This window comes from Ipomoea nil, unplaced genomic scaffold (genome assembly GCF_001879475.1).
Source record: "Ipomoea nil cultivar Tokyo-kokei standard unplaced genomic scaffold, Asagao_1.1 scaffold1026, whole genome shotgun sequence".
NCBI classification, from domain to species: Eukaryota; Viridiplantae; Streptophyta; class Magnoliopsida; order Solanales; family Convolvulaceae; genus Ipomoea; species Ipomoea nil.
Genome location: NW_017617454.1, coordinates 279,102 through 295,913, shown reverse-complemented (window position 1 = coordinate 295,913; position 16,812 = coordinate 279,102). Strand labels below are relative to the sequence as shown.

At 37.6% G+C, this 16,812-nt stretch overlaps 4 protein-coding genes across 5 annotated transcripts; all 4 read left to right on the top strand.

The window, feature by feature from the left end:
* Positions 1-735: 735 nt before the first annotated feature.
* On the top strand, positions 736-4,880 carry LOC109180510 (serine/threonine-protein kinase D6PK-like). 2 transcript variants are annotated; one of them, XM_019330136.1, is made up of 4 exons: positions 736-1,221; positions 1,581-1,613; positions 1,799-2,955; positions 3,809-4,880. In XM_019330136.1, the coding sequence occupies exons 3-4, from the start codon at positions 1,817-1,819 to the stop codon at positions 4,686-4,688; spliced, it is 2,019 nt and encodes a 672-aa protein (XP_019185681.1). In that variant the 5' UTR covers positions 736-1,221; positions 1,581-1,613; positions 1,799-1,816; the 3' UTR covers positions 4,689-4,880. The 2 variants fall into 2 exon arrangements, with proteins under 2 accessions (XP_019185681.1, XP_019185680.1); XM_019330135.1 differs by lacking the exon at positions 1,581-1,613.
* Positions 4,881-5,410: 530 nt separating this feature from the next.
* Positions 5,411-8,405, top strand: LOC109180511 (serine/threonine-protein kinase HT1-like). Its single transcript, XM_019330137.1, has 6 exons — positions 5,411-6,054; positions 6,247-6,379; positions 6,502-6,697; positions 6,930-7,054; positions 7,150-7,308; positions 7,725-8,405. Exons 1-6 carry the CDS (start codon positions 5,924-5,926, stop codon positions 8,040-8,042), a joined length of 1,062 nt encoding a protein of 353 aa, XP_019185682.1. The 5' UTR covers positions 5,411-5,923; the 3' UTR covers positions 8,043-8,405.
* Positions 8,406-9,349: 944 nt separating this feature from the next.
* On the top strand, positions 9,350-12,017 carry LOC109180586 (NAC domain-containing protein 8-like). The gene is made up of 5 exons (XM_019330243.1): positions 9,350-9,554; positions 10,266-10,398; positions 10,535-10,721; positions 10,807-11,285; positions 11,411-12,017. Exons 1-5 carry the CDS (start codon positions 9,547-9,549, stop codon positions 11,768-11,770), a joined length of 1,167 nt encoding a protein of 388 aa, XP_019185788.1. The 5' UTR covers positions 9,350-9,546; the 3' UTR covers positions 11,771-12,017.
* A 1,717-nt stretch (positions 12,018-13,734) lies between these two features.
* LOC109180585 (MATH and LRR domain-containing protein PFE0570w) lies at positions 13,735-16,733 on the top strand. The gene is made up of 4 exons (XM_019330242.1): positions 13,735-13,935; positions 14,037-14,322; positions 14,543-14,944; positions 15,345-16,733. Exons 1-4 carry the CDS (start codon positions 13,862-13,864, stop codon positions 16,260-16,262), a joined length of 1,680 nt encoding a protein of 559 aa, XP_019185787.1. The 5' UTR covers positions 13,735-13,861; the 3' UTR covers positions 16,263-16,733.
* The last annotated feature ends 79 nt before the right edge of the window (positions 16,734-16,812 follow it).

Sequence of the window (16,812 nt, the reverse complement as noted above, 5' to 3'; positions counted from 1 at the left end):
TGCGGTTACCATGTGATTATTTTTATTATTACTCCATACCAAATATTTACATTCTATAAAATTAATTTAAATTTAGTCTATGTAGTTAAAGTCGAGTTTTAGAAATTATAGGCACGAAACTGTAGAAAGCATTTCCATAAGGGTCCTGTTTGGTAAAATATTAATATAAATATTCGTAATTAATATTTTTAACTTTAAAATGTTAAAATTCAAAAATCACTTATTTAGAAAAGAAATTATACTAAATAATTATCAGTTAACAATTAATTTACCAAACACTTTTCTATAATAAACTAATGTCATCAACTAGTTATATCCTCTAATTAATTTAATTAGTCACTTACCAAACATGGTCAGGTATATACTTTGATAAGATTTTAAAACATGCAAATTTTAATTTTTTAATATTAAATTAATCAGTAATAAATTTAAGTGAAAAAAAGCCTTGACTTAATAAAAATAGAATGGAGTAATTTTTAAGTATAATGATGGAGTAGTGTAAAATATATTTAAAAAAAATACTAAAATTAAACGAATGTGGGGGAAAATATCGCCGTTTACTTCATGAATCTCCGGGGAGCATGGAATTCAGGGGCTCCTCGTTCATGACGTGGCGGGATTTCATTGGCTATGACCAACCCTCGATAAATCTCCCTCTCTTGTCACTCTCCCAGCAAAGTTAATTGTATTCCCATTTTCTTTTCATGATTGTAATAGTAATAGTAATATAATAATAAATCTAGGAAGAAGAAGAAGAAAGAGGCGTTTGTGTAATATTCTCCAAAATATGCGTTTACAGAAACAAGAAAGGTGAAGCTGAAGAAGAAGAAGAAGGCAAAGAGTGAAGAGTAGAGAGAAAGAGAGAGACTTTCCCTATTGCTTTTAAGGGTAAAGACGGCTCTTAAGCTTTGCTTGCGAGCTTAGTTTTCAGTTTCTTCCTTTTCTCGTTTCTTTCCCCACGCCAAGAAGAAACATAAATGATAAATCCGCCCGTTACACGACGAAGTTTTTCACCCCAAAAAATTTAGAAAAAAAAAAATTCTCAATTTCTTGGTTGGATCGGATCTGAATAGGACCCGCAAAACAACACAGGAGAAAAGCTGTTCCCAATACAAAATCTATCGCCTTTTCACCGGTGGTTTCTTACAAGGGCTTCCCTCCCTCCCTCTCTCTTAACCGGTCATGAAAGCTTATTAGTCTCTCATCTGCATTCTTGATCAGGTAAAAAGCCATTATTCTCTGCCTCTCTCCTTTATTACTTCCTTACTTCTCTTTGATTCTTGAGAACAAAGATCGATAAATTAAACCATGCAACAAGATAAACAATCCTAATGCTATGAACTTGTTAACTGTTGTGTCAACTACTTTTCCCTTTGAGTAAATGTTGGCATACACTTGTCGATACAGATTCTTGATTTTCCTCATTTCATGGGGTCATTGAGAAATTCAGCTCTGGTCTCTGCTAATTTTGGGTTAAACTTACTTTTTGGGTTTCTTTTGTTTGCGTGCTACTGCTGGGATTATAACATCATGAGATTAGTTGTTTCCTCTCTTATTTTGAGGATTTTATTTTTGTGCAGTGTCTGAGTTTTTGGCTATTGGCTCTTTAATTGGTATGTGATAATTATTTCATTTGAACTTGTAATTGGTCTGTTAGGCTTTTCAGTTGTTGATGGATTGAGGGTGTCCAATTAGTAATTAGATCTAATAGTGCCAATTTTCTAAAGAGGATAAAACTTTACTTTTGGCGTATAGAGTTGTATGAATAATCTTTCTAAACTGGTTGTTCTTGTGGCAGTGTCTTTCAAACTGCACAATGGAATCACTTGTTGATGGGATTAGCTCCTTGCCCAGTGGTCATAGTTCTGTAGCTTCTGCAGACTGTACTGCTTCTTTTGTGCCCAGAACAAGTCGCCCACCTCATCATCCTTCTATGAAACAATATAGAAATGAAGGATCATCATCCTCATCTTACCCAATAGCTGGTGACTTTGAATCAAAGGTTCTGCTAAGCTCAAAAGGCTCTATGGTCAGCTCAAAAGGTTCTGCTAATCATGAGATTTCTCATGTTCATGTTCAGAGTGACATAGTCTCTACTTCAGCAGGAGATCATTTGGAGTCAAATAAAGGGAAGAAGGAATTTCTGGGGGTAGAAGATTTTGTTCCAAAAGCAGAAGGTTCGTCTGGTAAGCATCTAGTTAATGATTCTCAGAATTATAAGTCAAATGAGTGTTTGGAGCCTGGGGAATTTACTACACAGAATGCTGCCAAAGGAAGTAGTATTGACTTGTTGAATGGCCAGTTACCTCCTCAATCAGGATACTGTCCTAGTCCTCAAAATAGTTTCTACTCTGCTACGCTATATGCAGAAGCCAAAGAAAGCTTCACCAACACAGAAGTGAGTGAATGTGCTAGCAGTGTTGACAAGTCTGGTGATAGTGGTGGTGAAGTTAGCAACTCTTGTGATTTTGTTGAGAGTACAAAGACAAGCGTCTATAGAGCTAGCACTGGTAGTGATGTTAGTGATGAGAGCAGCTCTAGTAGTTTCAGCAGTACAATATCTAAACCACACAAGGCAAATGATACAAGGTGGGAAGCAATTCAAGCCGTCAGATCTCGTGATGGAACATTGGGGTATAACCACTTTAGAGTATTCAAACGATTGGGATGTGGTGACATAGGAAGTGTTTATCTAGCAGAGTTAATTGGTACAAGAAGTTATTTTGCCATGAAAGTGATGGACAAGGCAACTCTAGAGAGCCGTAAGAAGCTTGTGAGAGCACAAACAGAAAGAGAGATACTGCAATCTCTGGATCATCCCTTTCTGCCCACTTTGTATTCGCACTTTGAGACAGAAAAGTCCTCTTGCTTGGTGATGGAGTTCTGTCCTGGCGGAGATTTGCACGCTCTTCGTCAGAGACAGCCAGGGAAATATTTTCCAGAGAATGCTGCCAGGTTAGGTTTTTACTTTTCCCCATTATCTTAATCTTAATATTCCAGTTGTGGCTTCCTTGTTTAAGTGTTTAATCCTAGACTTATTTTCTGCCCCCAAATTCTAGAAAGAAACACATATGCAATCATAGGATTATGCTATAGAGCATTAAACTTTATATTTCTTCTTTTGACACCTTCTGTTGATATCCTTGTTCACTTTCATAAGATCTTGCTGCAGTCCTTAAGGAATCAGGCATTGGTGATATGGAGGTCTTGGTTATATCATAAGCATCATTTCTGAAGGATGAATCTTTAGCTTTCCCCAAATTATTTCATGATGAGTTCCTATGCCACTAAGGCTGCTATCTATTTCCTTCTTCTTCTTCCTTTTTGGTTGCTAAATTACTACTTTCCTTTATATATGCCCAAGGCCATTGAGGTTTCTGAATTGTGCTTAAAGAGTGGGTGCTCCATGTTCTTTTCTTTCCTTGTCTTTTTGAGCTTCGAAATCAACTTTTTATTTTGTATGGTTAACTTTCAATATATTATCTTTTTGGTCCAGAAAAAAAATGAATTTATTTTTATCTTCACAAAAGGGTGTGATTTTGCTTTGGAATATGGGATAATTTAAATGGTGAAAATTTGATAATTTAAACTATGGTGGTGGTGGAGTTTTCTTAGGTCAAGACAAATTCTTTGACTGCTTAGTTAAGAGGTCCAATCTGTATGTTCACAATTTGTTGGTTTTGCGGTGTTTGTGATAGGTAACCAATTGGTGCTCAAATGTTGTTATGCCTCTATGATTGACTCAACACTGAATGAGTGAATTTATTATATGTGGTTACTGATTATTAGGTTGTGTTTTGGAGTGTAGGTTTTATGTGGCAGAAGTTCTCCTTGCTTTAGAGTATCTGCACATGCTGGGTATCATTTATAGAGACCTTAAACCAGAGAATGTTTTGGTGAGGGAAGATGGACACATAATGCTGTCTGATTTTGACCTCTCTTTAAGGTGCGCTGTGAGCCCGACTCTGGTTAAATCCTCGAATTCAAATATAGAATCAAAGAAATCGGGATACTGTATCGAGCCATCTTGTGTAATCCAGCCATCATGTATCCAACCGGCATGCTTCACACCACGCTTCCTTAGCAGGGCCAAGAAAGATTCAAAGAAGAAGACGAAGCCAAAGACCGAGATACATAGTCAAGTAACCCCTCTTCCCGAGCTGATTGCAGAACCAACGAATGCTCGTTCAATGTCTTTTGTGGGTACACACGAGTACTTGGCCCCCGAGATCATAAAAGGCGAAGGACATGGCAGTGCTGTTGACTGGTGGACATTTGGGATCTTTCTGTACGAACTTTTGTTTGGGAAAACTCCTTTCAAAGGACAGGGAAACCGGGCAACATTGTTCAATGTTGTTGGGCAGCCGTTAAGATTCCCAGACTCTCCGACTGTGAGCTTTGCTGCTCGGGACTTGATCAGAGGTTTACTAGTGAAGGAGCCACAGCACCGTCTTGCCTATAGGCGCGGGGCAACAGAGATAAAACAGCATCCGTTTTTCCAGAGCGTGAATTGGGCGCTGATAAGGTGTGCCAGCCCCCCGGATGTGCCAAAACCATTCATATTCCAACAGCAACAGGCGGCGGCAGCAGCAGCAGCAGCGGCGCAGAAATCTCCGGCAGCCACAAAAGGGCAAAGTGGTGTTGATGTCAAGTCTTCGGATAATTATTTCGAGATTGATTTCTTCTGATGATTCATTCTTGTTTCCTTCTTTTTCTAAGTCGCCGTCAATCACTGGACTGGACAGTAGTAGTAGTAGTAAGTAGTGTACTTTGAATTATATCATCTCCTTTTATGTTGGAAGTAAGGAATGCCAATTTGTTCTTTGTTCCTGTCAGGAGCGGAGCTGAGCCAAATGTAAAGTGCACTAGACTCTTTCTTGTCCTTGAAAATATCTTCTCTCTCTCTCTCTCTCTCATCTTCTTCCAATATATTCATTCAACCAAAATCTTCATTTTGATGTTTTCAGATTACAAAATAAACCTTTTTTTTTACTTTCAAAAAGTCAATTAAACTCTCAAACAAAAGCAACATAATATTTGTAAATTTATAACAAGAATTACAAGTATATTACATTATTATTATAATCTAATCAGATGAAATAATGATAACCAGCCAACCACCAGTTTGTGTAATCAGGTGTGAAACCAAGTTAGTTGTGTTGAAAATCAAGAATGGTAGAGTTACTATTGAACTTATAATTAGGATGTATTTAGTATGAGAGTACAAATTTGAAAGCTGAAATGTTGCAAAATTTTCTCCGCCGACCACCGACGTGACCCCATCACCTCCAATCTATTCACCTATGTGTAATTTTGCATGACCATTTGTAATCTGTGGATGTGGATCCTACTTTTGTTTCCCAATTTCCACTCTATTTATTTATTGTTTTTGACTTTTGACTATGGATTCTTTTTGCACTGTGATCGTAAAGAATGTGTCTTTCAATTCCTTCCTTAGTTGCTTCCGCAGCTTCCCCTCTCTCTCTCTCTCTCTCTCTCTCTCTCTATCTGCACCCAAGAATCATAATACGCGGTGGGAAGCTTAAATTATTCTGGGTCTCTTCGCAGTAACTAAATTCTGTGTTTTTTTGGGCTCCTTTAGCGTTCGTTCATAGTCAATAAATTCTTTATTTCCTGTACCCACTGATCTGCTATGTTCGTGGCCAGAAGATTCTAGCTCCCCTATCCGTACTTTTTACTCCAATTCCTTTTTTTGCTGATGTTTTCATTCTTTTGTTAAGGAAGCAGAAGTGCGTTTAAGAGCGCAAATTAAAGAAAGGCGTGAGCTTTGTGTGTTCTGAGTGTTTTAGTAGTAACTACTTACTGATTTTGCTGAAATGCCTGGATATACAAGCTGGAGTCTGGTTGATAAATAGATAGTTGAGCTAGGTAGAAGAGATAAATTTGGTGTGCAGGTGTTGAAATGGGATCTGCGACTGGGTTCTACACTGGAGAAGACTTCAATTTGGACTCCAAATGGTTGATTGATCCCAAGCTTCTCTTTGTTGGGCCCAAGATTGGAGAGGGTGCTCATGCCAAAGTCTATGAGGGAAAGTGAGTTGACTTTCTTCTATATTTCTTGCTATTTTTTATCTTTCAACTGTGTAATTTTAGCATTATGGAGTTGCTTATCATAGATTCATTTTGTTCTTTAGGATCTCTTTAAATCTGTCTTTGATTGGTGTTGCTGAAATTTTCTTTTTCTTTTTGTTTTTGTTTTTGGTTTGTTTCCTGGGTTCATTCCAGATACAAAAACCAGAATGTGGCAATCAAAATTATCCATAAAGGGGACACACCAGAAGAGATTGCTAAGAGGGATGCCCGATTTGCAAGAGAGGTTGCAATGTTATCCAGAGTTCAACACAAGAACTTAGTGAAGGTTGTTTGCTTTAACATTGAACCACTTTTCTTTTCTGTCAAAATGGATGGATGCAACAGTTCTGAATGAGTAATTAAAATTGTTTGCAGTTTCTCACATTGAAAATTCCTTATTCTCTACAGTTTCTTGGTGCGTGTAAGGAGCCCGTTATGGTCATTGTAACTGAACTACTTCTAGGCGGGACGCTGCGAAAATACTTGCTCAACACGCGCCCAAGGTGCCTAGATATGTGTGTGGCAATTGGGTTTGCACTTGACATTGCTCGGGCAATGGAATGCTTACACTCTCATGGAATCATACACCGTGACTTGAAACCCGGTAAAAGTTATGCTTATTTGGCTACTCTTATCTGGAACTATCTTGATTGTCCACATTGCCTTTCTTGAATCTTTAGCTTTAAACCTCTTTTGTTTGACTGTTTCTTCTACCGTTACTTAGAAGTGGATTTTAAAGCTGGTTTGTGGTTCTAAATGCCATTCAAGTTTCGCATTCTAATTGAAGTTTTGCTTCTTGAATTCTAATTTTGTATTTCATACGAATTTGCCTACAGAAAACTTGCTATTAACGGCCGACCATAAGACAGTTAAACTTGCAGACTTTGGTCTGGCAAGAGAGGAGTCATTGACAGAGATGATGACTGCTGAAACAGGAACCTATCGCTGGATGGCTCCAGAGGTAGAAAACAAAAACCGCTTCCTCTATTTACTTCTACGTGTTCTTTTTATGACTTTACAACTGAAAATTTCACCAAATGTTGTGTATGGAGGAAGCTATACAGCACTGTTACGTTAAGGCACGGAGAGAAAAAACATTACAATCACAAAGTGGATGCCTACAGTTTTGCTATTGTGCTGTGGGAGCTTATACATAATAAGTTGCCGTTTGAGGGCATGTCGAATCTGCAGGCTGCCTATGCTGCTGCTTTCAAGGTAATTTTCATTTTTTCATTTTTTTTGGTTATCAATTACTCCTTACTAGATACTATGGAACATATCTTTTTGCAACACATGGAGGTTTGATGCTTGTTTATATCAATTTTCTGCAATAATTACTTGCAACACGAATACCACATATTATTGGTTCTTTGAATCCTACCACCTTTAATTAAGGCTTCTAGGACCACTAGGACAGTTGTGCATATTTGAGTAGGTTACTTTACCATGAAATAGGAACTTAGTCTTGAAAAGGAATTGGGACAAAGAAAATCCGAGTATGCTACCCAAGAAACAAGGGTACGTGGAGAGCTCTTAAGATCGGGGGGTCCACTAATCAATTTTGGTTTTTTGTCCGACTGGAATGAACTATGGCTTTGGTAGTGACTATCTATTCATTTTTTGGCTTGCAGAATGTAAGGCCAAGTGCCGATGATCTACCAGAAGATTTGGCTGTGATTGTGACCTCGTGTTGGAAAGAAGATCCGAATGCTCGCCCCAACTTCACTCGGATTATACAGATGCTTCTGCACTATCTTTCCACAATTTCACCCCTCGAAACTCCCCCGATACCTCCAAGAATTTTCACCTCGGAGAACGCTGTCTTGCCGCCAGAGTCTCCAGGTACAAGCTCCCTAATGGCGAAGCGTGGTGACTCGGGGGATACCCCCAACGCCCCATCGGAGGATAAGCAGAAGGGTTTGTTCTTCTGCTTCAAGCAATGCTACTGATCCCTGTACCATCCTTCTCAAGCACAACGTAACCGAGGAACACAGTTTTAGCTGCAAATATATACGGAAATTTAGATGTTCTTATTAGATTCTGGAAATGAAGCTCTGCTAAGGGGAAATGAAGATGTTGCCATTCTAATTTAGTTCTGACTGAATGTTGAGCTTTTGGACACTGGAGCTAAGGTTGCTGTGATGATTATGTAGTATTGTAGTTGTAAAATGTAAAATAAGGTTTCATCCAAATGCCTTTCCTCCAATATTTTGTAAGAACATTACATTATTGACCTTTGATATATCTATCTAGTGCAGTACTTGTTAATGCTATTATATTTGGGAAAAATAAACAAATAAAAATGGTTGATTTTCTGATACGAGAGTCATATTTAGAGCATCATTGTCTATAGATTTTGGAGAGACTTTTGCAACTTTTTGATCCATGTGGAAAAGAGAGTCTCGGAGAGAGAATGGTAAGGACTTCTTGCAAGATTTAAATTTTTGATGGGTCCCGTAAGAGAGAGAAAGTAGAAGGTTATTGTCTTTGTGCGGGTTTTGCGCACATACTGCACCCGCTTGGCGGGTGCAGTGCACGCGTTAACTGCATAAAAAATATAACTACTTCTATTGAGATTGTTGTTATCTTGTCATTTCTCTCAAAATACTAATGTTATCTTTTTATCTTAAGAAGACATTTTAACATTTTTTTTTGTCTCGAGAAGCGATTTTAATGTCTTTGTTATTTTTGTGGTCTTAAAAAGACACGTTAATGTCAATTGTATAATTTATTTTGATTTTTAAGAATCTGGATATTTGTTAATCGTGTGTCTAAGAAGCAAATATAAGAGCTTGTAATAGAAGCTTCAAAGCTGTGATAAGTGGGGTATGGTGGTTATTACCTGTAATCTACAGTTGCAGCAGTAAATGTAAATCTATACGTTGGATTTAGTGAACCGCTTCTATCCTTCCAACAGCGTTATACGCAAAATTCTCCGGGAATTTTCTGTTAATTACCGAAAACCCCCCGTTACGCCGCGTTAAAACAGGGGCAACGGCGTCGTACTGGAACTGTAATAGTGTAATTCATCCAAAAATGAGTGGCAGAATCTGTGTAATGATTTATTGATTTTCCTTTTATAGCTTGGGGAGCAAGGGACAGATATTTACCATATTGACCCCTGGCTCGTTTGGATAGGTTCGGACACTGACTTAGTAAACGGTGGGCCATACCCGAACCTCCGATTCGGCCAATAGATGAGAGGAGAAGCTCGTCCATGCCTGCTTCTTCTTGGATGCCAAGTTGCCGAACCTCGAACAAAATGTAGAACAAGTTTTCCCGCTTATACACACAAGCTCACTTCGTTTCTTAGCTCAGTGGAGAAAGGGGGAGCATGACGTCTTCTTCATTCATCCTTTGAGTTTAAAAGCCATTGACTCGAAGACGCAGAGACTCCTGTTTTCTAAGGAACTCAGAATAATTAAAGGATTTCCTTTCTTGAATGCTTTGTATATGGGAAGGTGAGGTTGGATCCATGGAGTACAGATTGGTGTCATTTAATCAGTGTTTTGATTTGGGTTTGCTCTGGGATATCGAAACCCGAACGAGAAATTAAAGAGTTTTTCTTGATTCTTGAACTTCTGGGATTTTTTTTAACGATTGAGGATTTTTCCCTCCTCATAGAAAAGATGATCTTTTTACAGCAAAAACTTGATATTTTTAAGCCATGTTTTGATTAGGGTTTGCTGTAGAATGATCAAAGTCCTCCAGAAAAGAATTTTCGTGAATTTCAGAGCTTTATCTGTTCTTCTCCATCTTCTTCCCTTGAGTGTGTGTGTGTGTGTTTGAAAAAAAGGATTGCCATTTTCTGGGATTTTCTTTTGAAGTGAGATTTGATAAACTAGAATCTGGGTGTTGTATCTGGGCATTCAAATGATGATCTTTTTACAACAAAAAGTTAATATTTTAAAACCATGCTTTGACTCCTTGTTACTAGAATCTGGGTGTTGTTTGGGGGGGCACCTTGTTTTGATGACTTAGTTGAGAGAGCAGATGCTAGGATTTACAGTTTTGTTGTAAACATTGTGAAAAACACAAATGTGGATTGTAAAGGACACCATTTATTATGTCATTCCCAAAGAGGAAATTAAATGTACTAAATTCTTTGCTTTATAGATTCCAGTCCAATAATGCTTATAATCACAGTGGAATTTCACTCTGTCTTGATGCAGGTCTTGGCTTATCAATAGCAGAGGACTTGCACAAAAAGTGAGAAATGCCAGTTCCCCTGCTGAGAATCGAATCCAAGATTGTGGGGCAACCCGCGAATGCCCAAATTGTCATCACTTGATTGATAACAGCGATGTAAGGAGTTTCTTTCTTTCCTGAATTCACATTAGATAGAGTTCATGGCAAAATCTATCTTTCTTGCAATGTTATTTGTGCTTGTGTCTATTTCGAGTCGTGACTAATAAGAGAGAGTCTGGTTTTATGTTTTCAGGTTAGCCCAGAGTGGCCTGGCTTTCCTGCTGGTGTAAAATTTGAGCCATCTGATGTTGAGCTCTTGGAACATCTGGCAGCAAAGTGTGGGGAAGGAAATTCGGAACCACACATGTTTCTTGATGAATTCATCCCAACACTTGAGGGAGATGAAGGAATCTGCTATACTCATCCAGAGAATCTTCCTGGTAGGCTCTTGGCTCTCGTGTTTTTGTTTGTCATGGCATATTGGCATTGCTTGATTTCTACTTAATTGTTATGCATTTGGATCAGGTATTAAGAAAGATGGAAGCAGTGGTCACTTCTTTTACCGAACAAAAAAGGCATATGCTACTGGAACGCGAAAGCGCAGAAAGATTAGCAATGAAACAAGTTTAGTGATGGAGCATGTTCGTTGGCATAAGACTGGGAAGACGAAAGCTGTGATGGAAAATGGAGTTCAGAAGGGATGCAAAAAGGTAATGGTTCTGTATTCTACAAAGAAGGGAGAAAAGCCTGGTAAAACCAATTGGGTGATGCACCAATACCATCTGGGAATAGATGAAGATGAGAAAGAAGGTGGATATGTAGTCTCAAAAATATATTATCAGCAGCAGCAGCAGAAGCAGACTACTGATAATGCTGGAGAATCTGATATCCCGCAAGCCATTCCTACGACTCCCATGACAGCCATCCCTAATCCCCCTCGTGCTGCAGGAGAAACGCCGCTTTCTTGTGATGATTATAATGCCGCCCTGTCACCGCCTGCTGAGGTTAGCCCGCCCACATTTTCACTTTGCAATTTGCTACATTCTTGCTCATTTAATTTATATGTTCATCAATTTTATAATCTCCTGCTATTGATATATGCATATATTGGTTTCGTGTTGTTTGCTAGGAAGTGGAGGGTGGCAAGAAGGAGCGATATGGTTCTTTGTGGTCTGATGTTCAAGTGAAGTGCGAAGAGTACCCAGGATGTCTGGCTGGAGAATCACAGGCTGCTGCTGATGCAACTGACATAGATGATTTTCTGTTATGTGATGAAATTGTTGGTTCTTTTGATTTCAACAATCTGCCATCTAATCATGCGACTTCTGCTAACTTTAATCCTATGCCGCAAGAAGCTAATAACACCTCCTCATCCACCAATATTGCTGATCTTGTGAACTTGGAACTGGATTCTGCGCCCGAATTTTCTTTGCAGGATTTGCCATTTGGATCTCAAGATAGTATTTCCAGCTGGTTAGACCGCCTTTGAGCTTCCGTTTGAAGGCATTTGAGGTCAATAAGGAGTTCTAAACTTGCCTGCCATCCTAGTTAGTGTTACTGGGAAGGATGTGAGTTTGTACGAGGAATTCAGTTTTGCCTTTTTTGAGATTTGACCTCAATTCATCAACCTTCCTTCAGCTTTGGATTATTATGTTGTAAACTTAAATATATCCTTGTAAGTTGTTGCGTGGGACTGCATGCTTTTCAATGACATAATGTGTTCCTGTTTTTTAGTACTCCTTAGTATATAATGTATTGTAGTATTTATAGATTAATTAATGATGTTGTGGCATTAGATGTTCATTGTGTATGTGTTTTATATGCATTAGGTTTTATTATATCATTGTTGTCCAACCACCAAATCAATAATATGAAGTCTTTGTTCTAAAGAAAAATATAATGATTAAGTGAATAAAACATGATTCTCATATCTGATCACATTTTGCTTTTGACTAATACTTCTTAATTCATTTTATTGTACACGAACTTTCTAATGTTATTTTTTGTACTGTATCATTCAAAAGGGCAAATTATTATGTGGGTCATGGTCCATATAGTTGTGTGGACGATGAATATCAAGTACATTTTTAATATGTTAAAGAGTTAATTACCGAAATGGTCTCTTGACTATAGCAAAAATACCAATTTGGTCATTGACTATTTTTTTTTACCAATTAAGTCCCTCAACTTTAAAATTTTTAACCAATTTGGTCCTCCGTTTGTTTGACCGTTAGTCAACCGTGAACTTAGGACCAAATTGGTAATTCGTTATAGTCAAGGGACCATTTTGGTAATTAACTTTAAGGGTCGGCAATTCGGTTCAGTTTTCTCGAACCGTACCGAATCAAACTAGTTAGATTCGGTAATATATCGAACAACCGAATGATAATAGATTCTTGTATACCGAATGGTCCGGTGAAAACTCGAACTGAACTGAATTGTTCGGTAAAAATCGAATCAACCGAATACTGTTTGAACTTTAGATTGCTATTTTGTTATATATTAGACTTTGAATATGGACTATGTAAACACCATAACACATAATATAAAATTTTTGATAATAAACCATAAAGAAATCAAATAAAACATTTACGAGAGATACCTGTGAGAATATGAGCTGAACAACAGAGCAAGCAACAAGTGACTTGGATTTACTTTTTATTTATTTATTTATTATTATTATTATTATTATTATTATTATTATTATTATTATATTTTTTTTAAAAAAATCAAATGGTATTCGGTTCAGTTCAATTTTTTACTGAACAATTCGATCGGTTCGGATCAATTTTTATCGAACCGTTTAGTATACAAGAATCTAATACCGTTCGATTGTTCGGTATATTACCGAACCAAACTAGTTCGGTTCGATTCGAGAAAACTAAACCGAATTGCCCACCCCTAAAGTTAATTACCAAAATGGTCCCTTGACTATAGCGAAATTACCAATTTGGTTCCAAGTTAACGGTTGACTAATGGTCAAACTAACAGAGGACTAAATTGGTTAAAATTTTTAAAGTTGAGGGACTTAATTGGTTAAAAAAAATAGTCAAGGACCAAATTGGTAATTTCACTATAGTCAAGGGACCATTTTGATAATTAACTCTATATTAAAAGTAAATTATTTGTGTATTGAAGATGCTTTATTTGATAGTATATATAAAACAATATACTTTCAGTACTCAAATAATATACTTTTAAAAAATATTTGTATAACATATTAAAAATATATTTTTTATTTATAATTTATACAACTGTGTTGACCATAGTACATGTAATAATGATTCACTCAAATATATTTACTAATGCATACATTAAAATAGTAACTAACTTTTTTTATCATTAAAAAAATAATACTAATGTTGGACCCAACTTTCACTCTAATTTACAATATCAAGCATTCAAGCGGGATTAATTATTATTTAAAAAGAAAAAAAACATAGGGCCGGGTCAATGACATAGCTAAAACCCTCAAAACCCCTGCAAGCAAAATGACTATGGCTCATTGAGTTAGAGAACTCAATCGGCGAGTTCTTCCTCGTCTTCGATTGGATTGGATTGTTCTCGCGACGACACCGTGATGTTCCTCGCAAGAAACCTTCAACGGCACTCTGTTAGAGCCCTCACTTTTCTTATTTCCAGCAATCCCACACAGTACGTATTATTTTCGCCACTCCTCCTTCCTATTCTCAGTTCTTTCGGTTATTAATCTGATTTGCTTTGATTTGATCTCTATTGTTAATGTGTAAAACTAGGAATGCGATGCTACTAAGAGGCAATCCTGTGAAGTGGCAGCCTATCGACGGGAATTTTCGGCCAGCGTTTCGCGGAGCTAAAGAGGTGGGGCTGCAGTTTACGTTTAGCAGAATGTGCAATCGCTTTGACGGAGCTCGAGGGATGTCGGGGAAGAGTATGAGAAGCAAAGTGGAGGCGCGGCTGATTAAAGAGTCGGGCAAAACGCTAAGGGAACGTCGGAGGGCTAGTAAACTAAGGAAGAAGCTGATGACTGAAGAGGAACGACTTCTTTACAATCTAAGAAGAGTATGTTTCAACCTCCACTTTTGATACTGCATACTCTAATTCATGAACAAATGCAAAAGTTCAAATTTTGATTCACTGCAAAACTTCAGTTTTCTAGGTTCTATGAGATGTTCTGGTGTGCAATGTGTGTATTAAGACAAGAAAGATTATTTAAATTGTGATTGGGAAAGGTCATGTAGCTGCTAGCGTTCTCATGTTTCAATCTCTTTCATTAGTGTAGGCAAAGAAGAAAGTGGCGTTGCTTCTTCAGAAGCTGAAAAAATATGAGCTTCCAGAGTTGCCGTCCCCAAAGCACGACCCTGAACTTTTGACTCCCGAGCAGCTGCAGTCATATAAGAAGATTGGTTACAAGAATAGAAATTATGTACCTGTTGGTGTTCGTGGTGTTTTTGGAGGAGTTGTCCAAAATATGCATCTTCACTGGAAGTTCCATGAGACTGTGCAAGTTTGTTGTGATAATTTCCCAAAGGAGAAAATTAAGGAGATGGCATCTATGCTGGCACGGTTGAGTGGTGGTATTGTGGTTAACATTCATAATGTGAAGACCATTATTATGTTTCGTGGCAGAAACTACCGGCAACCCAAGAATTTAATTCCTATTAACACACTTACAAAAAGGAAGGTCAGTATATACCTCTCTGTGTATATTCATTTGTATCTCTCTTATCTTTTTTGTCCATTATATGTTACTTTATAGTTATCCTAGTCAGTGAACCAACTTGTTGCCTAAATTTTTTTTTTTTTTTTTTTAAAATGTTTGTTACAAAGTCATGCTTTTATTCGTAAGGGTTCCTGTTTGATAGTGGCATTGCTTGTAACTCGGCTCTACCACCTAACTTGTGTAATCTTTGGAATTTTTCTAATAATTGAAGGCTATAAATTATAAAGGCAGCTATATTTTCACATGTATTGTCAAAGTTGCAAATGAAATAGGTTTCATTGGTTGAATCTAAATAATTGCTGAATATATTCAGATGATGGATTAGATTTGTGCTATTTTTACATTTTTCTCTGTCTTCCAGGCATTGTTTAAAGCTAGATTCGAGCAAGCACTAGATTCTCAGAAACTGAACATAAAAGAATATGAACAAAAACTCCGTAAAAAGGGGGTAAATCCTGATGACCCAGTGGCCATGGCTAGCATCCAACGTGTAGCTTCCACATTCTTCAATGCCATTGACAAGAAAGAAGGAACCCCTTATGTTTTCCAAGGGGACAAAAGCAATCAAGTGGGTGCCAGCATCAGTAACATAGAACAACAGTCTGATGAAGAAAGTGATCAGGAGGAGCTTGACCGCTTTATAGCTGAGATAGAAAGGGAAGCTGATAGGGAATGGGCTGCTGAGGAAGCAGCAGAGAAGGAAGAACTTGGAAAAATTAAGTATTGGAATCAGGAGGATTTTGGTGGTCGGTTCAAAAGATCAGAAAGCAATGGAAGTGATGAATCAGATAATGAGATGGTAGGGAGGACAAGGAACTGGAATGATAAACGTGGAAGGAAGGTAGTTCATGATGACAGTGATGAAGATGGTGATGGTGATGTATCTGAGGATGATGACGGATGGGATTCTGATGATACTAGAGGAACGAGTAATTATGATACTCATAATGGAAAGTACAAAAGTCATGACAAAAGTAGTAAGCAAAACATACAAAGCTGGCCAAAACATAAGACTGGTAAGGATAGGGGTAGGGTTCAAGGAAATTCCAATATATATGGTAAACCTAAATTTGATGAAAAGATGTCAGAAGAGCCTGCTTCAGATGATATGCTCAGTGATCTTGAGAATGTCATGTGGGAATCAGATGACGGGGATGAGCAGAGCATAAAAGAATCACATGATTACCGAACCAAGCAAATGAATAAGAATGAAAGGAATGGTGGGAAGAAGAGGAATGTTAGAAAGTTGAAAGGGATGGATGATTGGGACAGTGATTAGCCAAAGCTCAATAGGTTCAATTACCATTACTAGTATCATGTGAATGCACATCAAGCAACCTTGTCAGAGGGACTTGATGGACAAAACACGGTGAACAACAGAACTGATTTTGTTCACTGGAAACAGATCAGGAATAGAGGTTTATGGATCACTTGATTGTGGCTGAGATGGATATTCATTTCCTTAGAGCTGGAGCAGAATCTTTTCTGAAGTCATTCATTCTCTACATCTGTGCTGCTTTCTTATTTATATACCGGAATCTGTAGAAATGTTATCTTGGCAGACGGGCTGCTACTATCTCTGTTTGCTTTTATGCACTGCCTTGTTTATACTTGGTGGGTTTGGGTAAATTCTATTGATTAGCGGTTATAGTGGGTGTGCTGTAAGGGAACAATATTGGACACCACAATGCATGAAGAGTTTTTATTTTTTCTGTAAACTTCTTTACCCTTAGAAATGGAAATCTTGATAACTGAGTCTTTGAATCTTTCATTTCATTAGAAATAGAAAATTTTCTTTGGTAAATTTTGCTGATTTTAGTGTATATGTC